This window comes from Xyrauchen texanus, chromosome 3, assembly GCF_025860055.1.
Source record: "Xyrauchen texanus isolate HMW12.3.18 chromosome 3, RBS_HiC_50CHRs, whole genome shotgun sequence".
Lineage (NCBI taxonomy): Eukaryota > Metazoa > Chordata > Actinopteri > Cypriniformes > Catostomidae > Xyrauchen > Xyrauchen texanus.
This window is the reverse complement of record NC_068278.1, coordinates 47,023,506-47,051,218: the sequence shown is the minus strand read 5'-3', so window position 1 is coordinate 47,051,218 and position 27,713 is coordinate 47,023,506. Positions and strand designations below refer to the sequence as shown.

General features: G+C 39.5%; 1 protein-coding gene across 25 annotated transcripts in view; it reads right to left on the bottom strand.

Annotated features, from left to right (window-relative positions):
- The window catches only part of LOC127623107 (calcium/calmodulin-dependent protein kinase type II subunit beta-like), a 108,145-nt gene that overhangs the window by 59,429 nt on the left and 21,003 nt on the right, over window positions 1-27,713 (bottom strand). For 16 of the 25 annotated variants that reach the window (XM_052097366.1, XM_052097547.1, XM_052097457.1 and 13 more), the window contains exons 3-6: window positions 24,411-24,470; window positions 24,180-24,234; window positions 23,223-23,288; window positions 12,816-12,888 (exon numbers count right to left, since the gene is read on the bottom strand). In XM_052097366.1, coding sequence (XP_051953326.1) covers window positions 12,816-12,888; window positions 23,223-23,288; window positions 24,180-24,234; window positions 24,411-24,470 — 254 coding nt within the window. Of the gene's footprint in view, window positions 1-4,420; window positions 4,494-12,815; window positions 12,889-23,222; window positions 23,289-24,179; window positions 24,235-24,410; window positions 24,471-27,713 lie in introns of all 25 variants that reach the window. The other 9 variants (XM_052097539.1, XM_052097420.1, XM_052097428.1 and 6 more) reach the window with 1 other exon arrangement.

Genomic DNA, 27,713 nt, shown 5'->3' with positions numbered 1-27,713 from the left:
ACTTCTTATAATGGATGCGGAACTTGGCTAATTCCATTATACAATGTCTAAATATTATTGGTAAATGTACGCGGGCACTTTAATACATACCGTGTACATTTATACTACCAAATTTCCCTACACACACTTCACTACAAGAATAGATAGTCAGATTTATCTCACATGTTCACAGCATAAAACCATCACCAGTTCTAAAATGACATACAATCACTCTCAACAAACCAGAGAGCATGTAAAAAATAGTTGTGGTTATGTTGACTTTATTACAAAATAATGAATCACCAGTCAAAAACTGACTGTAGCTGCAGAACTTTCTAACTGAACTGCAGAATGTTTCTAAATGAAACATAACGAAGGCATTTTTTCTTCACTGGTAACAAGAAAGTGTGTGTTTTCCTCACGACTGACCCAGATTATCTAGCCTCATTATTCTATGTCAGTGAAGGATGCTTATAATGTGATATCCCCTCTAGTGCCACCCAATACTTCCACAGTGCACACGCGCGCGCGCGCGCGCGCACGCACACACACACACACACACACACACACACACACACACACACACACACACACACACGCGCACACACACACGCACACACACACACACAAACACACACACACACACACACACACAAACACAAACACAAACACACACACACACACACACACATACACATACACAAACACACACACACACACACACACACACACACACACACACACACACACACACACACAAACACTCACACAAACACAAACACACACACAGAGAGAGAGAGTTTTATTACAATGGTTGCAACTCTGTAAGGGCTGGCTAAAAAACCAAATACACACACCTTAAGCACTGCAGCAGATAGTGATATCTGAAGCACCTTTTCCTGCATTGCAATGTAGGGTGAATCTAAGATCCACTTTCCACTCTAGCTCTTGGTCTATCCATACATATATGGAGAGACATAATTTCCCTGCAATATTTCACAGCATTGTTATGCAAGTACTGTAATAACAAGAAATTCAGCCTACATTCTAAGAAACAACAGAAGAACCTAATGTTCAACTGGTTCCATAACTTATTATAAAGAAAATAGTTCAGGTCCTGGGTACCTACTGGCCAAAGCAGCGTTTCAATTATGATAAAATGTTTGATATAATAACAGCAATAAGATATGCTGCACATAGAATGACGTTCAGTCAGGGACTTGTAGCGGACAAATGGCACTTATATTACTTTAATAAATTAATGATTTAATGGAAAGTTGGGCTGTTAATATTGTAAGTATATGAAGTTTTATACTGCATATGTCAAAGTTTTATATATACAATAAGATGCCGTGCTATACTGTGAAAATATTCTTGGCTAAAGAGTCAGCTACACATTGAGCCAAAAAACAACCTTTAGCAGTGACCATATTCATAATGAATTATGGTCCCTCGTACCTTTTTTCTTAAGCTTGCCTGCTCACCACTATTCCTTAACTAGAATGTCCTAAAATCTGCCTCAAAACTCATATAATGTCAAGGCAGTCCTCATATGGTATTGCTAATGCAGACTGCTTCAAAAAAGAGGTTAAACTCACACTCGTCCGAGGGCTGGAACACCAGAAGCTATTTATATATATATATATATATATATATATATATATATATATATATATATATACCCAGCAGTGAAATCCATGACTGTTCTTTTTAGCAAAAATCTTACACCAGCATGGCCTCACATGTAGCTACAGCAAAGAATCTAAAAAATACGTAGTAACATCAATTTTCCATCAATCTACACTCATACCCCATAATGACAAAGCAAAAACCAGATTTGTGATAACTCTGCAAATGTATTAAAAAGAAAACAAATGAAATAACAGTGTGGACATGCAACTTTTGGAAAATGCTTGAAAACGGAGAGCGTTTCGAAAATGAAAACGGCGTTTTCAAATGTATACGGATTAATGTGGATGTAGCCTAAATACCTTGTTTCAAAAGGAAACGTCAACATAGGACAGAAATCTGCAATCATCAAGCGATTTCATGGATTCTTTAAAGCTACTCTTTGAAATGCAATGCATATACTGTAGCAAAAGCATGTGTTTCTATTGTATATGTATCTGGTCCTGCGCTCTTTAAGAGGGCAGATGCATTTATGAGAGCATTTATGCACGTCTGTATGTGTGTGCAAAGGATCTCTCCACTTTTAGCAGTGGCATTCCTGTCATGCTCACTCTCAGATCCCCGCTGTGGAGAAGCGCGTGCAACAGGCCACAACTCAAAATGTCAGACTGGCGTGGGCAGACACTGATACCGGGAAACTAGTGTGCTGGTACTATCAGGGTTAAGTACGTACCACTGCAACACCGTTTGCCTGCTGTGGATTTTTGAAATGTAATTGTTGCTTTGTCTGTATTTACTGGTTGTTGCTACATTGACATTATGAACAAAGTTCTAAATGGACAGTTCACCCAAAAATGAAAATTCTGTCTTCATGCACTCACTCTCATGTTGTTCCAAACATGTATGGCTTACTTTTATCCATTGAACATGAAAAAGAAGATGTTAAGCACAATGAGAGCGTCACTCACCATTCAATTTCATTATATAGAGAAAAGATGCAATGAAACTGAATGGTAAACTGAGACTTCCTTTTAAAGAGAGCAAGTCATAGGGGGTTGTAACAACACTAGAGTAAGTATATTACAGAATTTTCATTTTTGGGTGAACTATCCCTTTAATCCAAATGTATATTGGGTGAATGTACTACAGATTCAATCATATCGAAGGACCTTGCGGTCACACATTTACTGAAATAAACATGAATTTAATTTAGCATGTTTTGTACAAACTCAAAGCAAACCATAAAAAGAGCATACTTTTGCCTTCTTATATATAACTAAAATGTTATTATTACACATAACCTTTTTTGACAACCGGACTTGTGCAGAGACACATTAAATATATAAAGTCATAATCAAACCACAAATGCATGCATGTACAAGACAAACAAGCAAGCCGCGGTGAGAACATTTAACAAGAAAAAACAAAAGGATTTTACTTTCTACAAAGACAGAAACACGTGCAGCATGCATTTTGAAGTGTTTTTTTTAAGAATCACCAAGCACTGATTATGGCTGAGAATCTTAAGTTCATCTGAAAAGGTTAAGTCAGATTCTTAAGCATCCTAGGCTAGGGTTTGGCCAGTACACATTACAATACATGCTAGGTAGCGTGACAATTGAATTATGTCAAGAGACCACACTTCTGAGAAGCACACTGCATGTTAGAGAAGGTCACAGGTCAGAGAAGAGCCATAAATGGCATTGCAGTGCAGTGACTACACTGACTCTCTGGGCTTTAGAAGGGGTTTATGGGGAATTGCAATTAAAATAGAAGTCAATAAGAGCAATTTAGAAAGTAAGAGTTTTTTTATGATTCAATTTGGTCTACTTCTATTTCTTATACTCTATAATAAGAATATTTAGTGGAAGCTCTCTTAAAACACTCTTTTAAGAGAGCTCTCTTTTTTTTTAGGGCCCTGACAATGAGATGTCTTTTACTGAAAAATTAAAATTAGCAGCAAACATCCACTGTTGTAACAGACTGCAGAGAATTCCTTTGCAACAAATTTAGAACAGCTTTTTAGCGTTTTGTAGTTCCAATAAATTCTTGAACTCTTCCCAATTGGTGTAGTCTTACTTGGAACATTCATGAAAATGATTGAATCACCAGCAACACACACACACAGTAACACATACCTTGCAATATCACTGTACAAATCGGACTGACCTCCAATAGAGCTGTTCATGTTGTAGTCCAAAAACCAGGAAGTGAATTTGCAATGGGTACCCTCTAGATTTTCCAATGGATTTTTATAATGGGGTTTTTCAACATATGAGGAAAATAAGGTCTGTGGTAAACATTACTTGACGATGCGCGGAGGTTTTGTTCTTAAACACAGCAAATTACACACTGCAGTCATATACCTCAAACTTGAATTTTGAAGCCGAATTGAATTACATACTTTTTTTAATAATACACGGTGGCTTCAACATTCACGTTTGAGGTATGAACGTGTATCATTTATGTTTTAGATAAAAATGTCCACATATCATCAAGTAATGTTTACCACAGTGAATTTTACTTAAAAAAGATATATATATATATATATATATATATATATATATATATATATATATATATATATATAAATAACAACTCCCAAGGAAAATCCAGATGGAACCGATGGCGAATTCTGGTTTTGACTACAAATAAGCAACATTGCCGTTAAGCAACATTTTATCAGCGACACAAAAATATAATCCACACAGTGATAGGCACATATTTTTCACTGACAAAATACGTACGTTTTATGAGCACACAAATGTTCACACACTTTAAGGACAGCGATGACATGACACTTGTCACTTACCTTCAGGTCTCGGTGCACAACACCCATTTGATGGCAGTGAAGCACCGCCTCCAGGATTTGCTGGATGCAGTGACTGCATGCAAACAGCAGGGGGCGCAGGTTAGTTTGAGCAGCATTACAGTCTCGTGCACAGGCCAAGGGGGTTGGGGTATTTGGGGCAGGTGAAATCAACCAGAATAGAAACCCCGTTATTAAACAAAACTGCAGTTGGACTTTAGCAATTATAGGCTAGACGGCAAAACATTCCCTTGAAAGTTAAGGCTTTATATTTTCAGAATTATGAGCTAGGTAAACAGGCTATATTGTAGCTTTACAAACTAACATATGGAGGCAACGCATTGTGCCTGTTATGAATGGGCAGCGAAGGCAGACGAGGAGATGCGGATCCAAGTGCAGTTCAACTTTATTGAGGAAACAGACAAGGCAGGTACACGGAAAACTCGGGAACAAAGGAAAAACCCTCAATGGGGAAATAAACACAAGACTGAGAAAACAGGCAGGGAACACATACCAGGCTAACAACATTCAACGATAGACAACCACTGAACAAACAGACAGGGTTTAAATACACGGACATGGGAAGACAGGAACCAATGAACAAACAGAACTCAAACAAGATGACAAATGGATAAACAGAAACCAGTGGCAAATTAACGAGGACAGGTGAAAACAATGAATGAGAACACGAACGCTAACAAGGACTATGGAGTTAAACAAGGGACAAAAGTGAAAACTAAGGAATACAAGAGTGACAAAAATGACAACCAAGGGGTAACAGTGAGAACAAGACGAGGTGACCCTAACAGAGCCCCCCCCTCAAGGATCGGATTCCAGATGAGCAACAGTAACATAACATAAAACAAAAAAAAAAACACAAATGTGTCCATTGTGCCCCCCACTCAAAGGGCAGGCAGGAAGTCCAAGGGGGCACAGAGAGCAGGCAGGAAGTCCAAGGGGGGCACAATGGGCAGGCAGGAAGTCCAAGGGGGGCACAGAGGGCAGGCAGGAAGTCCAAGGGGGCACAAAGGACAAGGACAGGTTCAGGGGGCCAGGGAGGTATCGACAGGGCAGGGACATGTTTGGATGGCCCGGGGGCTGGCCATAAGGCAAGGGCCGGCTCAGGGGGCCTAGGAGGAGGCCACAGGACAGAGGCTGGTTTTGGTGGCCTGGGAGATGGCCGTGGGCCAAGGGCCGGTTCAGAGGACCTGGGACGTGGCCACAGGACAGAGGCCGGTTTTGGTGGCCTAGGAGATGGCCATGGGGCAAGGACCGGTTCAGGAGGTCTGGGAGCTGGCCACAGGGCAAGGATAGGTTCAGGAGGCCTGGGAGTTGACCACGTGATGTGGGTAGGCTTGGAGGACATGGGTGGTGGCCGCAGGATAGGGGCCGGCGGAGCCGCGTGGGGCGGAGCCAAGGAGGACTTCGGAGGCAGGGCCGAGGGAGGCCCAGGAGGCGTTGGAAGCGGAGCCATTGCATGCTCTGGAGTCTCTGGGAGCAGAGCCGTAGGAGGCTCTGAAGGCGGAGCCGAAGGAGGCTCGGGAGGCGGAGCCGTAGGAGGCTCGAGAGACTTGAGGGGTGGAGCCCTGGGAGGCTCGAGAGGCTCGGGAGGCAGAGCTCTGGGAAGCTCGAGAGGCGGAGCTCTGGGAAGCTCGAGAGGAGCCCTGGAAGACTCGGTAGGCAAAGCTCTGGAAAGCTCGGGAGGCTCGAAAGGCGGAGCTCTGGAAAGCTCGGAAGGCGGAGCTCTGGGAAGCTCAGAAGGCGGAGCTCTGGGAAGCTCGGAAGGCGGAGCTCTGGAAAGCTCGGAAGGCGGAGCTCTGGAAAGCTCGGGAGGCTCGAAAGGCGGAGCTCTGGAAAGCTCGGAAGGCGGAGCTCTGGGAAGCTCGGAAGGCGGAGCTCTGGGAAGCTGGGGAGGCGGAGCTCTGGAAAGCTCGGGAGGCGGAGCTCTGGAAAGCTCGGGAGGCGGAGCACTGGAAAGTTTGGGAGGCGTTGGCGCTTGGACGGTCATGGCTACAGACGCTGGCTCAGGGACGGTCGAGGCTACAGGCGCTGGCTCAGGGACGGTCGAGGCTACAGGCGCTGGCTCAGGGATGGTCGAGGCTACAGGCGCTGGCTCAGAGACGGTCGAGGCTACAGGCGCTGGCTCATTGACGTTTGAGGCTATCGGCACTGGCTCATTGACGTTTGAGGCTACAGGCGCTGGCTCGGGGACGGTCGAGGGCTCAGGCTCGCTCACCGTGGCTGACGAGGACTCAGGTTCACTCACAGTGACATGCGTTGGCGCAGGCTCGCTCACAGTGACATGCGTAGGCGCTGGCTCGCTCACCGTGACAGGCGTGGGTGCTGGCTCGCTCACCGTGACAGGCGTGGGCACAGGCTCGAAGACCGGGGCAGGAGTGGGCACAGGCTCGAAGACCGGGGTAGGCGTGGGCCGGAAGGCGGAAGCCCGTCTTCTCTCCCTCCTCCGGGCAGATGAAGAGGGCCGCGCTGGCTCGCTGACCAAGGCAGGCGTGAAGGGACGAACCACGGGCGAATGGAGGGTTACCACTGTGGGAGGAGTGGCAGGGTTCTCCTCGAAGACGCCCACAGTGAACGGTGAAGCGCAGACCAGCAGAGTCTCTTCAATGAACTCGAGGAGCGTCCAGCCGCGCGTCGACGGTGGTAACCGCTCCTGGAGCGCACAATTCAGGTTGGCCTGAAAAAACACCACCAGGTCGGAGTCAGGGAATTCGGTGGCACTTGCAATCGCGAGGAAATCGCGGATGTGGTCCTCCACCGGACGGTTTCCCTGCCTAAGGCTGAGCAGACGGCAGCTTGCTCGCAGAACCGCTGGATCCATTGTTTTGGTCTATCGTTCTGTTATGAATGGGCAGCGAAGGCAGACGAGGAGATGCGGATCCAAGTGCAGTTCAACTTTATTGAGGAAACAGACAAGGCAGGTACATGGAAAACTCGGGAACAAAGGAAAAACCCTCAATGGGGAAATAAATACAAGACTGAGAAAACACATACCAGGCTAACAACATTCAACGATAGACAACCACTGAACAAACAGACAGGGTTTAAATACACGGACATGGGAAGACAGGAACCAATGAACAAACAGAACTCAAACAAGATGACAAGGGGATAAACAGAAACCAGTGGCAAATTAACGAGGGCAGGTGAAAACAATGAATGAGAACATGAACGCTAACAAGGACTATGGAGTTAAACAAGGGACAAAAGTGAAAACTAAGGAATACAAGACTGACAAAAATGACAACCAAGGGGTAACAGTGAGAACAAGACGAGGTGACCCTAACAGTGCCTATAGAGAATTCTAGATAGTTTATATTATTAAAATTTTTGTCAACATATCTAGGACTTGTCTATTTAAACCACTGCAAAACTCAGCAATTTACTAGAAAGTAGTGATCGATGATTCAATGATAGTAAATAAGAACAAATCCTGAATTTAAATTAACACTTATTTAACATATGTATTCAAAATGTTAAATCAATTTTAAATATTAAACACTACAAAATGAAATTCTAAAAAGAATTTGTAATGGTTTATTAGCCTGTATTATCCCTTAATAAAGCTGTTAATTTATGTTAGAACTGACAGGCGGAATGAACACTTCTATTAATCAGTAAAGACATCAGATAATGGTAATAATTTCTGAATGGTGAAATATTAGCAGAATAAATGGCCTGGCCAATATATTCGTTTATCACAAACAGAAAGTAGGGATCCCATCGGTGGCCATATCGTTGTAAGCCGAAAAATGTGAATTTAACAGTTATCGTCCGATAAGAAAATTAGGCTGATATATAAAAGCTAATAAATTATGGCTTTTTCAGGCACACTCCTCATCATGAGGGTTTTGATTGGTACCTTCTGCATGACATGGCAAGTCAGCATGTAGCAGACTTTGGTTTAGAAGTTCATCTTGGAGCTGAGTAAATACTAAAATTTTTGGTATGTTAAAGCATTTAATCATTTTGAAGTGAGTTTGAGACTTGTTTGTTTCTTATTGTAGTCTTTTTACAAATTGAATTAAGTGCAATGAACTGTATAAAAGTAGCTCACACATCAAATGAATTATAAATTGCAGAGACAATAGATTTTAAATAAAAAAAAGTTGGCCAAAGTAATGTAAAATGTATATATTCATCTAGTTAAAAGTAGGCTACATTTGGTAAATGGTTATAGGAAAATGTTTCCATGAAGGTTTATTTTGTTTTCTGGCTTTATAAGCTGAGCCTTTTGTTTTCGGCGAATGGCCTACAAATATAATTAATTATCGTTATCAGCCAAAATGTCCATATCAGTGCATCCCTACTAGAAAGCAACATGAATCTAACATACAATGCCTTGATCATGACTGTAAAATGTTTACAGTTGTTGTGGGTCAAGATTCAGTGTAAAATGGGTAAATCAGATGATAAATAGATGGATTTATTTATAGACTGCATAAATAGCAGTCTACAGTTTTGGCTCTCGGAAATCAACCCAGTATAGTGTAAATCATACAGAGTGATGGTTACACAGCAGGATATTTATGGTGTCTTTGATAGATTTGAGAACTGTGAGAGTGCAATGTTATTGCAGTGTGTTGGGAGGTGTGTGTTAAGCAGTGGTTGCCAAGAGACCCCTGCAAGTTTCAATGCATGGGTTCGCCAGGCGAAAGGCATCAAGTTTTGCTATTTGACAGCCTGGGACTATATCCGACACCCAAGTGATAACACACTGAGAGTCACAGAGGTCAGGTGTGGAGGTGACATCAGTTGTGTAAATCAAGTAATGCTGTAAATGGAGCTCTAGGTCAAAGGAATTCCAATATACAGCACATTCCTTGCATCAAAGCATTCAATATTGGAATAAAAAGCCAAGTTAGGAGGTGTTGTTTTTGTTACACTGCATGGAGGGTGAACAGAGAAAGAGAGTGTTCATTTGCTGAAGTGAGAAATCAGTGTATGTGTGTGTGTGTGTTTGTGATTGTGACGAGGAGGAGGGAGTGGCTAGGCTGTGAGGACGCACGTCCGGTGTTGAATCAGGTGATCAGCGGGAGAGCAAGAAAATGGGAGCCAGAAACTGCAGTTCAAGAGAGAGATGTAATTTTGAATGACATTAAATGGAAAGTTCACCCAAAAACGAAAACTCTGTCATCATTTATCCATGCCGTTCCAAACCTGTATGGCCTACTTCTTTCTGTGGAACACAAAATGAGATCTTAAAGGTGCTGTAAGCGATTTCAGCTGTTCTAGAATTTCCACAAACTGAGCCATTGGATTAGCCATGCTCCATTTTTCCAAAACCCCACACTGCAAAGATACCAAATGAGCTTTACTGAGACAAACACAAGCAGAAACGGTTGTCAAAAACCGCAGCAAATTTGCACCTTCAACTGACAACTGTTATGAGCACCATAACCAGTATACAGAGTCTAGTGCTGTCATAGAGACTGGTGAGATATCTCAGGACACTTAATACTTTTATTGCATCTTTTTGCCATCCAATGAAAATGAATGGTGCCGGAGACTAACATTCTCCTAAATAACTTGTTTTGTGTTTGTTGAAATTAATAAAAGAAAGTCATACAGGTTTGAAACAACATAAGGGTTAGTGAATGAGGACAGAATTTTCATTTTTGGGTGAACTTTCCCTTAAACTGTGTTTTCAAATTGTTAAAATCTGCATATTCGCTTCTACGCTGCATCACTGCACATAAAAACACAATAAATTTCATTCAAATTAATTACACATTTTATCCTTTCAACTGCATAGTATATCAATGTTCTCTTTTAAAGGAAATTCGGTGGGTGTTTATTTATGTGTTTTGTCATTCTAAGTGAAGATTTGGGGAAATGTAAAATTCAAACAGATATAATTAAGATTTAACCGATATTACAGTCTGGCTGTTAATGACAGAACTGAGACTGTGCCATTTAAAGTGATAGAAACTCCAAGACTAAATGTGAACAAGACCAATATTTATTAATTTTTTTCTTTCTTGGAGTAAAAGCTTTGCTTCTGACATCATCAATCCAGGAGTCAAAATAGCAATTGCAACTTTGTTGTTTTGCAGACAGAATTCTGATTCTGATTCTGATATTTATCCAACCAAGGCAAGTTCTGAATTTAAATTTAAATAAAAAAATTAATTAAATTGCAAAAGTTTTCTGCATGGTTATATTGAGTCCAGAGTTATTCTCTTTGTAAATGCTCTTAATTAAATATTTATAAAACATGATTTTAAAAGCTATTTTACGGAATCGATTATATGTCATAATGCCCGTATTTTATTTTTAATAAAGAATTTTGAGAATCGTAACTAACAGGGACAGTGCTGCATAAATAAAGTTACAGCTGTGATTATTATTATCCATGTGCACTGCATGAGTTTACTGGCATGTGTGTTAAGTTCAGGGCTGTAAATTAAAGTGCACCATTTGCTTTCTAAATGTCTCCCATTTAAAGAGCACAGATCATGTCATTTGGACACCACGCTGAGTGCATGTCAGACAGAATGTTAAATAAACCTACTCCTGAGAGCGAATCTGTTCTATGTTTACTCTGCTGTGAACGTGTATACAGCATGCATGAGAATGAATACAAATATATTTATAAAGATTAAAGAACATGTAAGGTTCTGTCTATTCATGATCCACAAGTGTGCGTATATGTGTGTGTTCGTGTCTCTTCACACCTCCTCCAATGTCAGCTGCTGATCATGGCTGGTCTGCAAGAGATGTGTTTGCACGTGTGTGTGTGAGTGAGAGAACGAGAGAGAGAGTTTGTGTGAAAGTGTATGCGAGGGTGTGTAGGGGTGAAACAGGAAGTTTAGCGTCACTGCGTTTCAGCACAAATCTCTAAAGAACAGTGGTGGACGTTGAAACTTGTACATCTACAGTAAATCAGAAATGGTTTTCCTAACTCACTGTGCAGCCATACATAATCCCAGCATTATGCCTTGTACTAACAGCACTAAATATTGCAGCATTTGACTACTGAGTCTCTTTCCCCACCCTTTATAAGAGAGAAGCAATTCATCGTCACAATTTACTCACTCCTGTTCCAAACCTATATGACTTTTTTCTTCCACAAATAACAAAAGGAGATGTTAGGTAGAATTTTCCATTTTTGGGTGAACTGCTCCGTTGAGAATGATGCTGGTTTAAATATCACCAATGTAACGTTATCTAGTGGCTAAAAAAGCTAGATGAGGTTGTCAATATGCAAAAGCTACAAAGTACGAAGCAAAAAGAAACCGCCTGTTGCAACTGTCTTTGGAGCATAATTTTTAATGGATTGAAAACTACCAAAAAAAATTCATAAAAATCAGTTATCTTTTTCATTGTATGGCATCGATTTTTCAAGCTACAGTTCTTTTCAAGATACCATTTATTTATTCTTTAGCAGTCTATGCACTAGCAATATCAACATATGTTTACTTGTACTTCAACAGTAGCACTAGGTTGTCACTGTCCCTTCTTGTAGGAATAGTCCAGTTTCGTTTCTTGTAGTAATTTCTAACCCATCCCCACCCATTGCATGCAGACTAGCTCAAACAACCATTTGTTTGTCAAATATTTCATTTGAACAATTTACTGAAACACTGAGGGGGGAATTACCAATGACTTGAATAAGTCGCAGGTTTTGGCACTGAAATAGCAGGCGCAGAAGTGGCGCAACGGTTTAATAAATTTGCTCCCTGAATGTTTACTTACGCATCTTGCACCTACTACTTTATGCATAGTAAGCTGACATTGGTAAGGTCATGTAGTCGCCCTCAACATACGGCATGTTACCCAGATTTTGCTTAACATGTAAACATCTTTAATGTTATTTGGGTAGCTTAGTGAAATTAAATTAGGTAAATTAAGTTACCAAGAAAATTTAAAAACCTGAGAAAAACAAGCTAATTTAATGTAAACGCAGACAATTATTCTTGTGTTGCCTTTTATGGATTTGGATGTAAACCCTTCAAACCTGTTTTTGACAATGAGCAGATTGTATCAGCATTTTGTCACACATGTACATGGGACAGAGCGAGTAGGAGGCTCACATGATCTACATCATATCTGAATGTCATAATACCATCAAGAGTAATTGTCAACGAAGTAACAAAATTAAAATAAGGAACAAATAACTAAAAATAACCAAGGTTACAGGCAAAAATACCCTTGACACCTTAAAAGTTCTGTACATCTGTATTGGACCTCATCAAGCTAACGATCAAGCACAGGAAGTAAGAATTTGGGTAGACTGCTGAGCAAGTCATTGGATTAAGGGAAGCCCATGATGCCATAGACAGACAGACAGGCTACAGCTACAGACATTACATGGACAAGAGCAAGCAGGGGCAAACAGACAGGTGATATACAGGCAGTGTATGAGCTACATACTGACCTTCAGGTCCCTGTGCACAATGTCATGTTGGTGAATATGATGGACACTGTCTAGAATCTGATGGATACAGTGACTGTGAAGACAAAATGGAAAAAAAGAAAAAAAAAAGGGGGGTAAAAGGTGAAGGGGAACATGTGAGGGAGGATAGAGAAATCAAACAATTGTTGAAGTGATGGCAGAAAACAAGGGAATGGGATGAATTGATACACAAGAGATGGGACATACAAGAGAGGAATGAGAGAGAGAGATCGAAGGAGATAGGGGAGTGAATGGTAAAAGTGAAGAGACAGAACTATTTAGACATGAGACACACTGTCAACAACAATAACAACATCAGAGAGAGAGAGAGAGAGAGAGAGAGAGAGAGAGAGAGAGAGAGAGAGAGAGAGAGAGTAGGAGGATGGGAGGTGAGGAGAAACTGGAGTAGAGAGTGAAAGTATGCCTGATTTTGTGTGCTTGTGTGTGTTGTAAATCTATAGGATCTGTAATTAACTGCTGGTGTAGGGATCCAGTCAAATAGATAGTATTTGATTAATCCATCAAACTCATCACATTTGTGAAGAAAAAAAACAAAAAAACATTTAAGTTTACATTGAAATTTTGGATAATATTTACCAAAGGTGTTATGGGAAGATAAATATGAAAATAAACTTAACTGGTGGATTGGATCCTTACAACTTGTATGAAAAACAATTCTGGTTCTGATATTACCCACATGCTGTGATATCCTCAATACCTCATGCACACTGTTAGTGCTTACATGAGTCAGGGAAGATATACAAGTCTCTAAAATCATTTATTATTTAGACTATGGATGGGTCTTGGACATTAAACTTTTACCAGTGGGAAAGAACTAGGGGTGGAATGGTTCAAATTTCTCACAGTTCAGTTTGTATCATGGTTTTAGGCTCATGGTTTCAGTACGGTTTGGTATTTGTTATGTTCAGGGGAAATGTTTTTTTACTGCCAAATCAAAAGTAAAATATTCTATTTAGACACTTCAAGAGATTTGCCCTCACTACAAAATCGCCATGGTTTTACTAAAATAAGCATAGTTTAAACATTGTATTTGTAGTAAAATCATAGTAACCACACAAATAACATGGTTACTGTCATGGTTACAATCCTATAGTAAAATCAAGGTTACTATATGGAAAATACTGTATTACCGTTGTAAAACTATGGTTAATAGTATAAAACTATGATTTCTGTTAAGAAAACAATGGTGACAGCAATCATTGTTACTTCAGTCATGGCTACTACAATAGTACTACAGCAAAACCATAGTTACTATATGGCTACTACATTACTACTAAATAAAACCATGGTTAATTCTATCAAAACCATGATTTCTGCTAAGAAAACCATGGTGACAACAGTCCTTGTTATCACAGTCATTGTTACTGCAATATTACTATAGTAAAAACCATGGTTAATTGTCATTAGGATCCTTACCAAAAACAAATCTTTCTCTAATTACCAACTAAACATTTTAACTTAATAAGCATTATTACACTACATTATTACACTACATGCATCAACATAAAAGTGCAATTCAAACTCAACTTAACGTATATTCAACTATCAGAATCTGTACATTATGGCGGGGTGGTGGTGTAGTGGACTAAAGCACATAACTGGTAATCAGAAGGTTGTCGGTTTGATCCCCACAGCCACCACCATTGTGTCCTTGAGCAAGACACTTAATCCAGGTTGCTCCGGGTGGATTGTCCCTGTAATAAGTGCACTGTAAGTTGCTTTGGATAAAAGCGTCTGCCAAATGCATAAATGTAAAATGTAAATGTACATTACTATAGATGAAATAAACTTGCTATTAAAATGAATACGAGAAAGGATGTTGTAACGCAACGTGCATTTTAAAGGGGACCTATTGTGCAAAATTATTGTCACTGCAAAGGTGTTACCAACAACCACACACAGTAGAACTTGCTAAAGACATAAAAGATGTTACTGGGTCTGTCCTGTTAACCTGAAGTCCTTCAGCTCAAATAATGGTCAAATATTTGTATAAAAAAAAAATCACTTAAGGCCTGCTGTGGGATTCCACTCCATTGTAAATGTGCTGTAAACGGTTTTTTTTTGTACAGATGTAACTCTGCTGTACACTAATCAGCCACAACATTAAAACAACCTTCCTAATATTGTGTAGGTCCCCCTCGTGCCACCAAACAGCGCCAACCTGCATCTTGCAGAGCGGTTATCTGAGTTACCGTAGAACAGTCTGGCGATTCTCTGCTGACGTCTCTCATCAACCAGACAGGCTGGTTTGAGTATTTCTGTAACTGCTGATCCCCTGGGATTTTCACGCACAACAGTCTCTAGAATTTACTCCAAATGGTGCCAAAAAAAAAAAAAAAAAAACATCCGGTGAGGGGCAGTTCTGAGGATGGAAACGCTTTGTGGATGAGATATGTCAACAGAGAATGGCCAGACTGGTTCGAACTGACAAAGTTTACGGTAACTCAGATAACCACTCTGTACAATTGTGGTGAGAAGAATATCATCTCAGAATGCTATTCGGAGATGCAGGTTGGCGCTGTTTGGCGGCACGAAGGGGGACCTACACAATTTTAGGCAGGTTGTTTTAATGAGTTGGTGAATGCTGTTAGCTCACTTCATGAACAGACATTAACACACATATTTACAAACACGCATATTGCTATGTGGTTGCAAGGTTGATCTGGGTGGTTGCTAGTGTTGGTTACTTGCTCATTAAGTAAAAAAAAAGCCCACCCCTAAGTTTCTATGATATTCTGGTCCCTAGATACACTTATGAGCCTAAATATTATGACCACTCACAGGTGAAGCAAATAATGTTGATCATCTCCTAATAAGGCTACATGTCAAGGTCTGAGTAGATTAGATGGTAAGCAAACAATAATTTTTTATAGTCAACATGTTGAATGCAGGAGAAATGGGCAGGAGTAAAGACCTGAGCGACTTTGACAAGGGCAAAATTGATATGGTCAGACAACTGGGTCAGAGCATCTGTATGGTAAAGTTTGTGGGGTGCTCCTGGACAGCAGTGGTGAGTACCTATTGACAGTGCACTGAGAAGGGACAAACCACAAACTGACGACAGGGTGTCTGGCGCCCAAGGCTCATCAATGTGTGAGGGCAACGAAGGCTATCCCGTCTGGTCTGAACCGACAGAAGATCTACTTTTTAGATTTTTGATGATGTTACTGGAGGAATGTGTCACAACACACAGTGCATAGCACCCATCTGCAAATGGGGCTGCGTAGCCACAGATCGGTCAGAAGAATGCCCACGATGACCCATGACCACCATCGAAAGCACCTATAATGGGCACGTGAACATCTGAACTGAACTTTGGAGCAGTGGAAGAATGTTAACAGTTCCGATGAGTCCCATTTTCTTTTACATCACGTGGATTGCCGTGTACGTGTGCACCGTTTATCTGGGGATGTGATGGCACCAGGATGCACTGTAGGAAGACAAGCCGGTGGAGGGAGTATGATGCTCTGGGCAATGTTCACCAACCTAAACATAGTTGCAGACCAGGTATACCCCTTCATGGCAATGGTATTTCCTGATGAAAATGGCCTCTTTCAGCAGGATAATGCATCCTGCCACACTGCACACACTGTTCGGGAACGGTTTGAGGAAAATTGTGAAGAGATCAAGGTGTTGCCCTGGCATCCAAATTCCCCAGATCACAATCACAATTGAGCATCTGTGGGATGTGCTGGACCAACAAGTCCAATCCACGACACCTCCACCTCGCAACTTACAGGACTTGAAGGAACTGCTGCTAATGACTTAGTGCCAGATACCACAAGACACCTTCAGGGGTATTGTAGAGTCCATGCTTCAGCAGGTCGGTGCCGTTTTGGCGGCACACTGAAGACCAACAGCATATTAGGCAGGTGGCCATAATGATTAAATCTGTTTATGGCTTGGGTCCCTCATTCAAAGGAAATGTACTTAATTGTAGAACAATTGTTTAATAGAGAGTGAAAGTCTGGTTTGTTTCCAGAGGGGAATAATTTTAAATTACTAGACCAACTATTGTAAATCGATGTTATATGCTTCTGTTGACGGCATCTACCAGTATAATAACATCCATTTTTTTTATTTTAATAGCGGCGTTTGTGGTGAATATCTACACTATACATAATTCTGTTGGGAAAAGATCCACCAATCAGAAAATCACAGCAAACACACTGCGGCAAAAGAGCCCAAAATATATTTTATATTGCTTTAAATCAAAGTTTGTGATGTTGTGATTCACTTCTGAGCTATCCCTATGGAGGAAAAAAAAATTATGGGAAAAATACTTCTGGAAATAAGACGAATGAAAAATTGGACTGCCACTACTGAGCTCTATAATGACGGTTGTCTAAATTAACACCACTAATAATCTGTTCTGTTTTTCAAGGATTTAAACTGCAGTACAGTGCACGATAAAACAAACCAAGAAATTCACAATTACATACTACCTTATGTTTTCCAACTCATAAAAAACAGCTTGACAAACTAGACTACTTGCATTCAAATAACATGAATGGTGAAGCCAAGAGGTGAAGAACTTTAACTAGCTAGAACTAAAGCTTGGGCCTGTTTCCATTAATCCGTTCACATTAGCATTATGCTTTCCTGTCACACTTCCAACAACATAGCGATAGTGTCACTGACACTATTGCAGACAGAAAGATCTAGTGTCAGAAAGAGAAATGACAGAGAGGCAGGTGGAGGTTGGGGGGTTGGGAGAAAGATAAAGCCCTAATTATATGTGTTAATTGGAGCCCTAGTTTCTCACTCTCTCGCTCTCTCTCTGAGGAGGCAGGGGGCAACACATGGCTGCAGGGCTCCAGAAATGGAGAGAGAGAAAAAGAGAGAGAGGAATGCAGGAAGCCTGTGAAGGAGGGACAGAAAGCAGGTGGCTGGAAACAGGTCAGCAGAAGTTGAGAACTAACTAGGGAAGGAGCTTGAAATGTTTCACATTGTCTATTCCTACACAAGACTCAAGCAAATGCTGAGGGGAAGAGTGCGAATACTTTATAAGAGATCAGAATTCCGAAAAAAATTTGCATGGCAAACCCCCATAGACTTAAGCCGATTTTCCCAATGATTTTCATGTATTAGCAGGATGGTCAGGCAGAGGAAGACGGAGCACACATTAGCATCTCTGAGAGGGAGGTGTTAATCACTTGACCGTTGGGACTAATTGCTGAGTTAATAGCTTGAAGTCCCACATGACTGTGGGGAAGAAAACACAGCACGCAGTCCAGATGCACTCTAAACTTTCCAAAAAGCTTCAGGTGATGTAGATCACAAAGTATGAGGGAATTACACAAAAATACCAAATAAGTAAATACAGAAGCATTCTCGATGTAGAATAAGCAGAGCCGGAGCTCTTTAAAAGGAAACACCCTGGCGTTACATCTTAAAGGCAGTTATTTAATGCGTTATAGCTTTATTAAAGTTCAAATAATATGGAAGTACATCATGTAAATAACTGCAAACTCTGAAACTCATTTCTCTGTGCGGTCAGCAGATCTTCCATGAGTTGCGTGAATGTCCCGATCTAAGGGCGAGACACTGAAACTGCACCCGGCTGAGGCACACTCTATCGCGGGATAGCTCATCCCTTGAGCGTGCATGCTTAATGCAGCTAGATTATAACATGATGGCTCGCAACTTATTGAATCATAATATATGTTATTGTGAATAAAATTGGCAATTTTATCTTATATTTAAGATTAATTCTCTTAAAGCAAGTAAATGTATCTTGTTTTAAGGATTTTTAGACAACAAACACATGTAATAACAATAGGATAAAACATTTTTGCAGTGAATTTCTTTACTGAATTAAACTTAATAAAAAGTATTTTTTTCCTTTAATTCAATGAATGTCATTTAGAGGTATTTTTAAAAGATGATTTTGTCCTCTTTATTGTTAGTACACATGTTTAATACAAACTTTTAAGTTGGGTACAAGCTGAATAATCGATTAAGAGCTAATGATGAATCTTTGCAATAATCGCAGAATAGTCGAATAATCATTCTAATAACCATTTGATTAATCGATTATCAAAATAATTGTAAGTTGCAGCCCTACTTTACATTGAAGGAGGGACTAAAAACATATCTTGGGACCAAAAATCATAGAGACTTGAGAGTGGGCTCTTTTTACTTAGTCCAGTGAGCAACCACTCACAACACCCTTATACCATATACAATACCATTCACTTAGAACACCCTAGGAACCTCATAGCATTGTAATAACATTCTAGCATTGTGGCAGCGACAACCTTTGATTAGCAGTCCAGATCAATAATGTAAATATAATCCATCTCTACCAATAATGTAAATCTAATCTATCTATTTCGCTGACGTTTTAATACAAAGCAGCTTCACTTATAACACGGACAGTCCCATACCCTAGGAGTTAAACCTGTTGTTAATTGTTTTGCATATGTGCACAATGGTGACCAAAGTTTCCTATAATTCTATGACCTTCCATGATGCTTTTCAGTAATTCGTGATTACTGAATGGAAATGTATTAAAAAACATTTAGTAGAGATTGCTGGGCCATATTTCCATTTGTATATTGGGTACTATGTCAATCGTAAGACTAATTTGTGCACAAATGTGTCCAATACGACCCTCAATAAACAGACGGATGTTCTCACACTGACTTGTTTGCATCTTTAACAGTTCACAGGCACTAAAAAGCAGCCACATCTACCCGATAATACCTGAGAAAAGAGCAAAACTACATATATTTAATTAAATACATCTGAAGCCAGAAGTTTACATACACTTAGTTTGAAGTTATTAAAAAAAAAACATTTTAACCACTCCACAGATTTAATATTAGTAAAAAACAGTTTTGTTTGTTTAGGACATCTACTTTGTGCATGACATGAGTAATTTTTCCAACAATTTTTTACAGTCAGATTGTTTCACTTTTAATTGACTATTCACAATTCACAATTCGAGAGGGTCAGACGTGTAAAATAACTGTGCCTTTAAGCAGTTTGGAAAATTCCAGAAAATGATGTCAAGCCTTTAGACAATTAGCTTCATATAGGAGGAGTACTGAATTGGAAGTGTACCAGTGGATGTATTTTAAGGTCTAACTTCAAACTCAGTGTTTTTTAGCTTGACATCATGGGAAAATCAAAAGAAATCAGCCAAGACCTCAGAAAAATATTCTGGACCTCCACAGGTCTGGTTCATCCTTGCAAGCATTTTCCTAATGCCTGAAGGTACCACATTCATCTGTACAAACAATAGTACTCAAGTATATACACTATGGGACCACTCAGCCATCATACCGCTCTGGAAGGAGAGGCATCCTGTCTCCTAGAGATGAACGTAGTTTGGTGCTAAAAGTTTAACTCAATCCCAGAACAACAGCGAAGGACGCTGTGAAGATGCTGGAGGAAACAGGTAGACAAGAATCTATATCCACAGTAAAACGAGTCCTATATCAACATAACCTGAAAGGCTGCTCAGCAAGGAAGAAGCCACTGCTCCAAAACTGTCATAAAAAAGCCAGACTACACTTTGCAAGTGCACATGGGGACAAAGATCTTACTTTTTGTAGAAATGTCCTCTGGTCTGATGAAAAAATTATTGAACTTTTTGGTCATAATGGCCATTGTTATGGAGGAAAAACTGTGAGGCTTGCAAGCTGAAGATTACTGAAGATAGTGCTTTGCTGCAGGAGGGACTGGTGCACTTCACAAAATAGATGGTATCATGAGGAAGGAAAATTATGTGGATATATTGAAGCAACAAATCAAGACATCAGCCAGGAAGTTAAAGCTCAGTTGCAAATGGGTCTTCCAAATGGACAATGACCCCAAGCATACCACCAAAGTGGTGGCAAAATGGCTTAAGGACAACAAAGTCAAGATATTGAAGTGGCCATCACAAAGCCCTGACCTCAATCCAATGGAATATATGTGGGCAGAACAGAAAAAGTCTAGAAAGGGAATGTTTTAAACTATTAAATGTCAGGATTTTTTTTTTTAAGATTATACAGATTTCCAAGACTTTTCCAGGCTGACCACAGAAACCCTGGGTGACAGTTCACTGATCGTCCTTTGCAGAGTTTGAACCTACAAACTTCCACTTACGAGCCCAGTTGTTTAATCACCAAGTTATACCACCCCACACTGAAACTCTTAGTATTACACACACCTAGAGAATGTATGCAGGGAAGTCTGTGTTAGCTGCTCTGAGGAATTGCATATATGGGTTGGACTACAGAGGTGATGCCCGGGACTAACACCTTTAACTACATCCTGTAAACCCTGATAACAAGCACCCTATCACACACACACACAATTTTTATTTGTATAGAGCTCTTCACAACATTCATCGTTTCAAAGCAGCTTTACAAAAAAATATGCTCTAAAAGAATATAAAGCTGCAGTGCCTGTAATGTCTTAAAGTCCTCATTTTCAATTTATCAGTTGAATAATGTGATAGCAGATAATGCCTTAATAAATTATTTGTCTTTAGGCCCCCAGAGAGCAAGCTAAAGGTAATGGTGGCAAGGAACATAAAACTCCATAAAACACTAGTTAATGGAGTAAAATAATATTGGGAGAAACCAGGCTCACTAGAGGAGCCAGTTCCCCTCTGGCTATATAGCATAAAGACAATGCCAATATTAGTTATCTATGTGTAATACAAGTCATGCTTTTAATTGGTAAACTTAGTAGATGTTGGTGGCCAATGTTTAAAACTAAAGGATTTTGTATGATCTGTAAGATTAAAGACTACAGTCTTTGAAGTCCATCCTGAATTAACTGCAGAAGTGCACATGGAAGCATTGTCCTTTGCTTTCTGGTTTGTGTGTATAGTGGACTGGCTATACTTGTGAGGACCACATTTTTAACTATGTCTTCATAAATATAGTGAAACACGACTTGAGGACATATCAAGTGGTCCTGAATAATTGAAATACTTAAATCAAGTCAAGACAATTTGAGCTGTATAGCGCTTTTCACAATACACATTGATTTCAAAGGAGCTTCAAGTATTATATAAAAAAAACCATGCCTCAATGCTCCCAGTGAGCAAGCCAAGGTGACTGTAGCAAGGAAAAAATACTCCATAAAATTTTTAAAAGTGTTGTTTTGCTTTTAATCTACAGATATCAATAAGGTTGATGAGATATCTACAGATATCTCATAGACATTTTGTCTATGAGATGCCCTTACTAATATAGTAAAAACAACATTTGTGAGTGTGTGTGTGTTTGAGCAGGTGTTTTTGTAAGAGAAAGAGTGTGTGTTATTATGATGTGTGATGAAAGGATAGAGATAGACCAGTAGAAAAACAAGAAGACAGATCTAGAGACAGAGAGACAAAAGACAAACAGAAACACTCTTGAACTTTATACAGTTTAAATAAAGCACCCGAACTAAACACAATAGCATACAGTTTATTTCCTCAAACAATGCTAGTATCCAGTTCCGTCCTGCCACCTTTTAGCCCAAAGGTCCTAGTGTGTGTTGGACAATGGGCAAAATCTGTGTTGCACTATGGAAGGTGCTATTCCAGGTCCCACTTTATATTACATAATTTAACTACAATGTACTAACATTAAAATACATACAATACAATGTATTTTTTGCGTAACTACATATTGTTCTGCTAGAGTCTCACAAAACTCACATTTGCTGCTACCGAGGTTGAGGTACAGGTGGGTTTAGGAGTAGGGGTTAAGATATATGGTAGGGGTTGGGGTAGGGTTAGGTTTAGGGGTCAGTGTGGCCCAGAATTTAGGGTGACTATTCAGAAACTCAACCAATGCTAAAATGTGCATTTAGACTTTGGATTCAGGATTAGAATACAGGTTCCCAAGTTGGAAAATATGCTATTGTCTAGGTTGGATGAAACAGGACTATCTGTTTGCACAACCAATGGAAGACAGGGGGAGTGTTTCGGAAATCTGTCTGAAGTGAAAAACAGTGACCATTTTAGTTATAATTTTGGGTAAGGTTGAGGTACGGGTGGGATTAGGAGTAGGGGTTAAGATATATGGTAGGGGTTGGGGTAGGGTTAGGTTTAGGGGTAAGGTTAATAGTGTAAATACAGATGTAATTAAAAGCAAGTACTTTAAATATTAATATAATGCAACAACACATATTTACATAATAAGTACATTGTATCGGATGCTTCAATACATACAGTAGTAGTTAAAGACACCTAATATAAAGTTGGTCCCTATTCAGAATAGCATCTCTAATTGGAAACCAAACTAACATCGAACAAGTATGTGGTGGTGACGAGTGCAACAAGCTAGGGCAAATGAAACAGGGAAAGAGAATACAGAAGAGAGAACAGAGGCACAGAGAAAAGTGTAGTAGAAAAACTAAATCAAGAATATTCCTTACCTGGCATCTGCCTCACTGTAATACTCTCTGGCTACAATGTCTTCAAACAGTTCACCTCCAGTCACCCTAAAAGGCAGGAAGTTCATCTTGGCTATTTTCTCATTCAAACACAATTCCTGTTCTAAAGTGCACGCCTCTTCCTGGCACTCAGTTTCCATGAAGATGAGAATCCAATGTATACAGTTTAAGGAAATCTAAAACTGAGGACATAGAATTTTAAGACTCTAAAAGACAGCCCTACAGTAGGGGTCTGCTTTTGGGGAAGCAAAGGAATGTTTTAATTTTTCTGTGTGTCAATTTGCATTGAATAATTCATTTTTACAGCTGTCCATTTGATATCACTTTGTCTTCCTGTTAATTCCAGTATTGAAGAATAGCTCTTCAGATCATTTACACTATAAATATGTTCTATTTTTTCTTATTTCTTATTTTCACTTATTGCCATCCTGTTTCAGTCTTTTCTACACTTTAGCTCATAAACCACATGTCTGGACCTCATTCACATTTCTAGGTTTGGAACGTGGAAGTAAACTATAGCAGGGAAATAGGAGACTAGAGTAAATATACATTGTTGTGTTCCAATTGGCTATTCCACTATTACGTTTTGACATCTTTCCATAAAATGAAACAAAATTTAAAAAGTCCATCACTTCATAAGTCTATGATAGGGGTCCCTGAAAGTGAAAGTTTCCTTGAAATTAAATTTCTTTCTACTTTTGGTTCTATTGATTTTTTAATTTTTTTTAAATATAGTGCAGAAGTTATATGGACTACTTTTATATTACTTATTCAATTTTTGTGAACTATCCCATTAACAGTACTGAAAACATAATGCTTTAAAAAGGCTTTAGAGGGACACAGCATATAAGAGAAATAGCTGTGCTATTCTTCACATCGAGGCCAATTTGATGAAAGGAAACTGAGAAACATTCTGACAAGAAATACTTTAAAACTTACAAATCAAACAGTAGGTAGTGGAAGCCCTCCTCTGATATACTGTCATGAAGACGAACTAAAACAGACAAGGATTTATTGTGGTTGCAGGGACAATATCGCAAATAACATCCAACAGGGCTGCGAGTTTGCAAACAATCTATTATCAACAATTCAAATAGAATTCATACACTTAAAATACGTTCCATACATAATATTTGGGCTATTATTATGGTGGTGGATATAAAAACTCACCAATATTGGGATGTTTCAGCAGACGACAGATTCGAGCTTCTCGTTCGAGCTTCTGATGATCTGAGGGTCAAACACAGAAACAAGCAAACACTTCAATAAATGTGGGAAGCAAATATTTAAAAATGAGAGACATGGCAGGTGTGTATTGTATTATTGGTTATTTAACTCACACCAGTCACATTGGTCACAGCTTTCCTGTAGAGAATTACAGGCCATGTTTCCATTGGCAATGACTTTTGCACATACCAGATATGCTATTATTATTTTTAATTACATCAACACTGCTCCCTGTTTCAAGCCCAAAACACAAAAAAGCAGACAAAAACACAAAAGGAGGTGGTAAAAAAAAAACCCTCATAGGCTTGTTTCATTTGAACTAAATTAATGTCCCAGATCTCATACAGTCTTGAAAAAAAGGGTCAGTGTGGCCCAGAATTGAGGGTGACTATTCAGAAACTCAACCAATGCTAAAATGTGCATTTAGACTTTGGATTCAGGATTAGAATACAGGTTCCCAAGTTGGAAAATATGCTATTGTCTAGGTTGGATGAAACGGGACTAACTGTTTGCACAACCAATGGAAGACAGGGGGAGTGTTTCGAAAATCTGTCTGAAGTGAAAAACAGTGACCATTTTAGTTATAATTTTTTCCGTTTGTGACACCAAACCTCCCCTCTGGGAGGCGTTTCAGGTTCCTCCACACCCGAACCAGCAGGTTCAGAGGAAGCTTCTTTCCTGCGGCTGTCACTATACTGAACTCTAACTCTGCATCCCGGTGAAACACTTCTGGTTGTATGCAAACTGCATTCCGTTGTCTTTGTACTTGTATTCTGCACGATGACAATAAAGTTTAATCTAATCTAATCAAAGGTGCAGAGATAACACTTTTAAGGCTATGTACACATTACTCTGCATACATCTAAAACTGAGTTTTTGTTTTCGTAAATGCTCTCTGTCCACACTACTGTTTTCATGTTTTTTCCAAAACGTCCACACCGAAACGTATGAAAACGCATAAATCCACTTACTGCGCATGCGAAAAATTGTCATTCCATTTACAGTCTGAAACACAAATGTCCTTGTGTTTGTGTTCCGAATTGGACAGCAACTCAGAGGAAACATCCCATCGCATTTAAAGGGATGCAATGTGAAGGTTGTTCAAAGTAACAGTTTTCTTTAACAACGCTATCAAAGTGGGTAACAGGCACAACAACACAGTTACAACATGGGCCAACATCTTAATTGCTTTGGGTTGAATGGAACACATGACAACAAATATGCCATAGTTTTCCGATTTTTCCATTTACCCTGTCCAGAATACAATGTGAAGACACCATTTTCAAATGTATCCACTTGGGAGAGTGTTTCTGAAAAAGCTCAGTTATCACTGGACAAAAATGCCATCTCAGTGCGGACGGAAGGCCAAAACCAAGTGAAAAGGATGCGTTTTCAAATGAAAATATATTAGTGTGGAAGTGGCCTAAACTAAAGCACCACTGCTAAAATTTCTGAATGAAATCTAGAAAAAATCTAAACTACTCAATCATCAAGAGTTGTGACATTACTATTTGCATTAGTTTTCCTTTCAAATCTCTACTAACAAAAGCTCTGGTCACTGAAGACTGATAATGATGATGATGATGACTCAAGAATCGAATAGTAGGACAAATGCTCACTGCTTTGGAAACTGCACTGAACCCCATCAAGTCCTTCTGTGTGAAAAGACATCTGGATCAGAGCGATACAACACATGTGTCTTTTACTAATGATTCATGCTTGTTTCTAAAAGGAGTCTGAGTGGGCATCTGATGTTTCATCAAACTGATAGCAGCATAAAATTCCTCAAGCCATTTAAGAAAAAAACACAAACGCAAGTCGTGCAATTACAAATCTGCTTGCACTAATGACAGACACTGCTGAGGGCTACATTACCCATCTGAGGAGAGACAAGAAAAATAAATAAATAAACAAAACTGTAAATTAAGCTGTACTGTACATGTCTGTCAAGATCGTGCTGTCCATTTCAGACCCATTAAAGGGATAGTTCACGTAAAAATTAAAATTCTGTCGTCGTCATCACCCTCCAAACCTGTTTGACTTTCTCTTCTGTGGAACACAAAAGGAAATGTTAGGCAGAATGTTAGCCTGTCTCCATTCACTACAAATGCATCTTTTTTCCATACAAAGAAAGTGAATGGTGATGGAGGCTTTCAGTCCCTAGTATTCTGTCTAAGATCTCCTTTAGTGTTCCCCTAAAGAAAGAAAGAATGTCATGTGGGTTTGGAACAACATAAGAGTAGGTAAATGACAACAGCATATTACATTTTGTGTGAACAAACTGCTAAAATTCAATTTAACATTAATAAATCTTAATAAACATTTCCAATCTTATTGTGAGTGACTCATCAGTGCACACTATTCCTAATAAATAAAATGTTTGTCTTTGTAAACTTTCATCAAAATGTTATAACTTGCTCCGCTTCTGAAAGAACTTCCCTTTTTCAGCTGACGTCACCAAGCCCTCTTATTTTTCCTCCCCTGCCTCCCCTCCAATCACCTGGCTCCATTCTGATATGTAACGCCCAATCTTCACAATCCAATTGATTTCCAATGGATAAAATCCCTACCTAAATCTCTTTTACTCTTTGAATATCTTGTTGCACTTAGAAATAATGAATAAACAGCGTAAAATATTGAAAGCACATCTGATTGTGGTCAGGAACAGATAGTCCCACCCCAAACTCACACCACTGGTTGAGTCAATGTTATTGTGTCGGTATGGACAGGTCCCTCAAAACAAACAAAGTAATTTTTAAAGTGCCACAGAGACACAGTGTTTAGAGTTTTCAAGAAAATCAACCTACAAATGGCTTCCTTACGGTTGTCTCAGCATTTTAAACTGGGATAAGAGAAAGTATATTAACACAGAAAATTACATACTTCAGCTTCAACACCGACTAGTAGTCCACTAATACATCAGACAATGCACCGACTAATTGATTAAGAAAATTGGTGGTTTTACACATACCTCCTTCCTTTTACCAGCAAATTCTGCATTACAGAGTGAAACAAATGTCATGTCTGACACAACAGTTCTTTACTCAACAATTCTTTCTCGAAAAAGGGGTTAACACAGCTAAATACAGACAATATATCAAATCACAATATAAAAAATAAATAAAAAAAACTGCCATACATATCAAATCAGCTTCTAAATATCATTGTAATATTGAATCGGGAGGCTTGTGACAAATTCCACCCCTAACTAATACCATGTTTTTTCACCTTATAACAAAAAGCAAC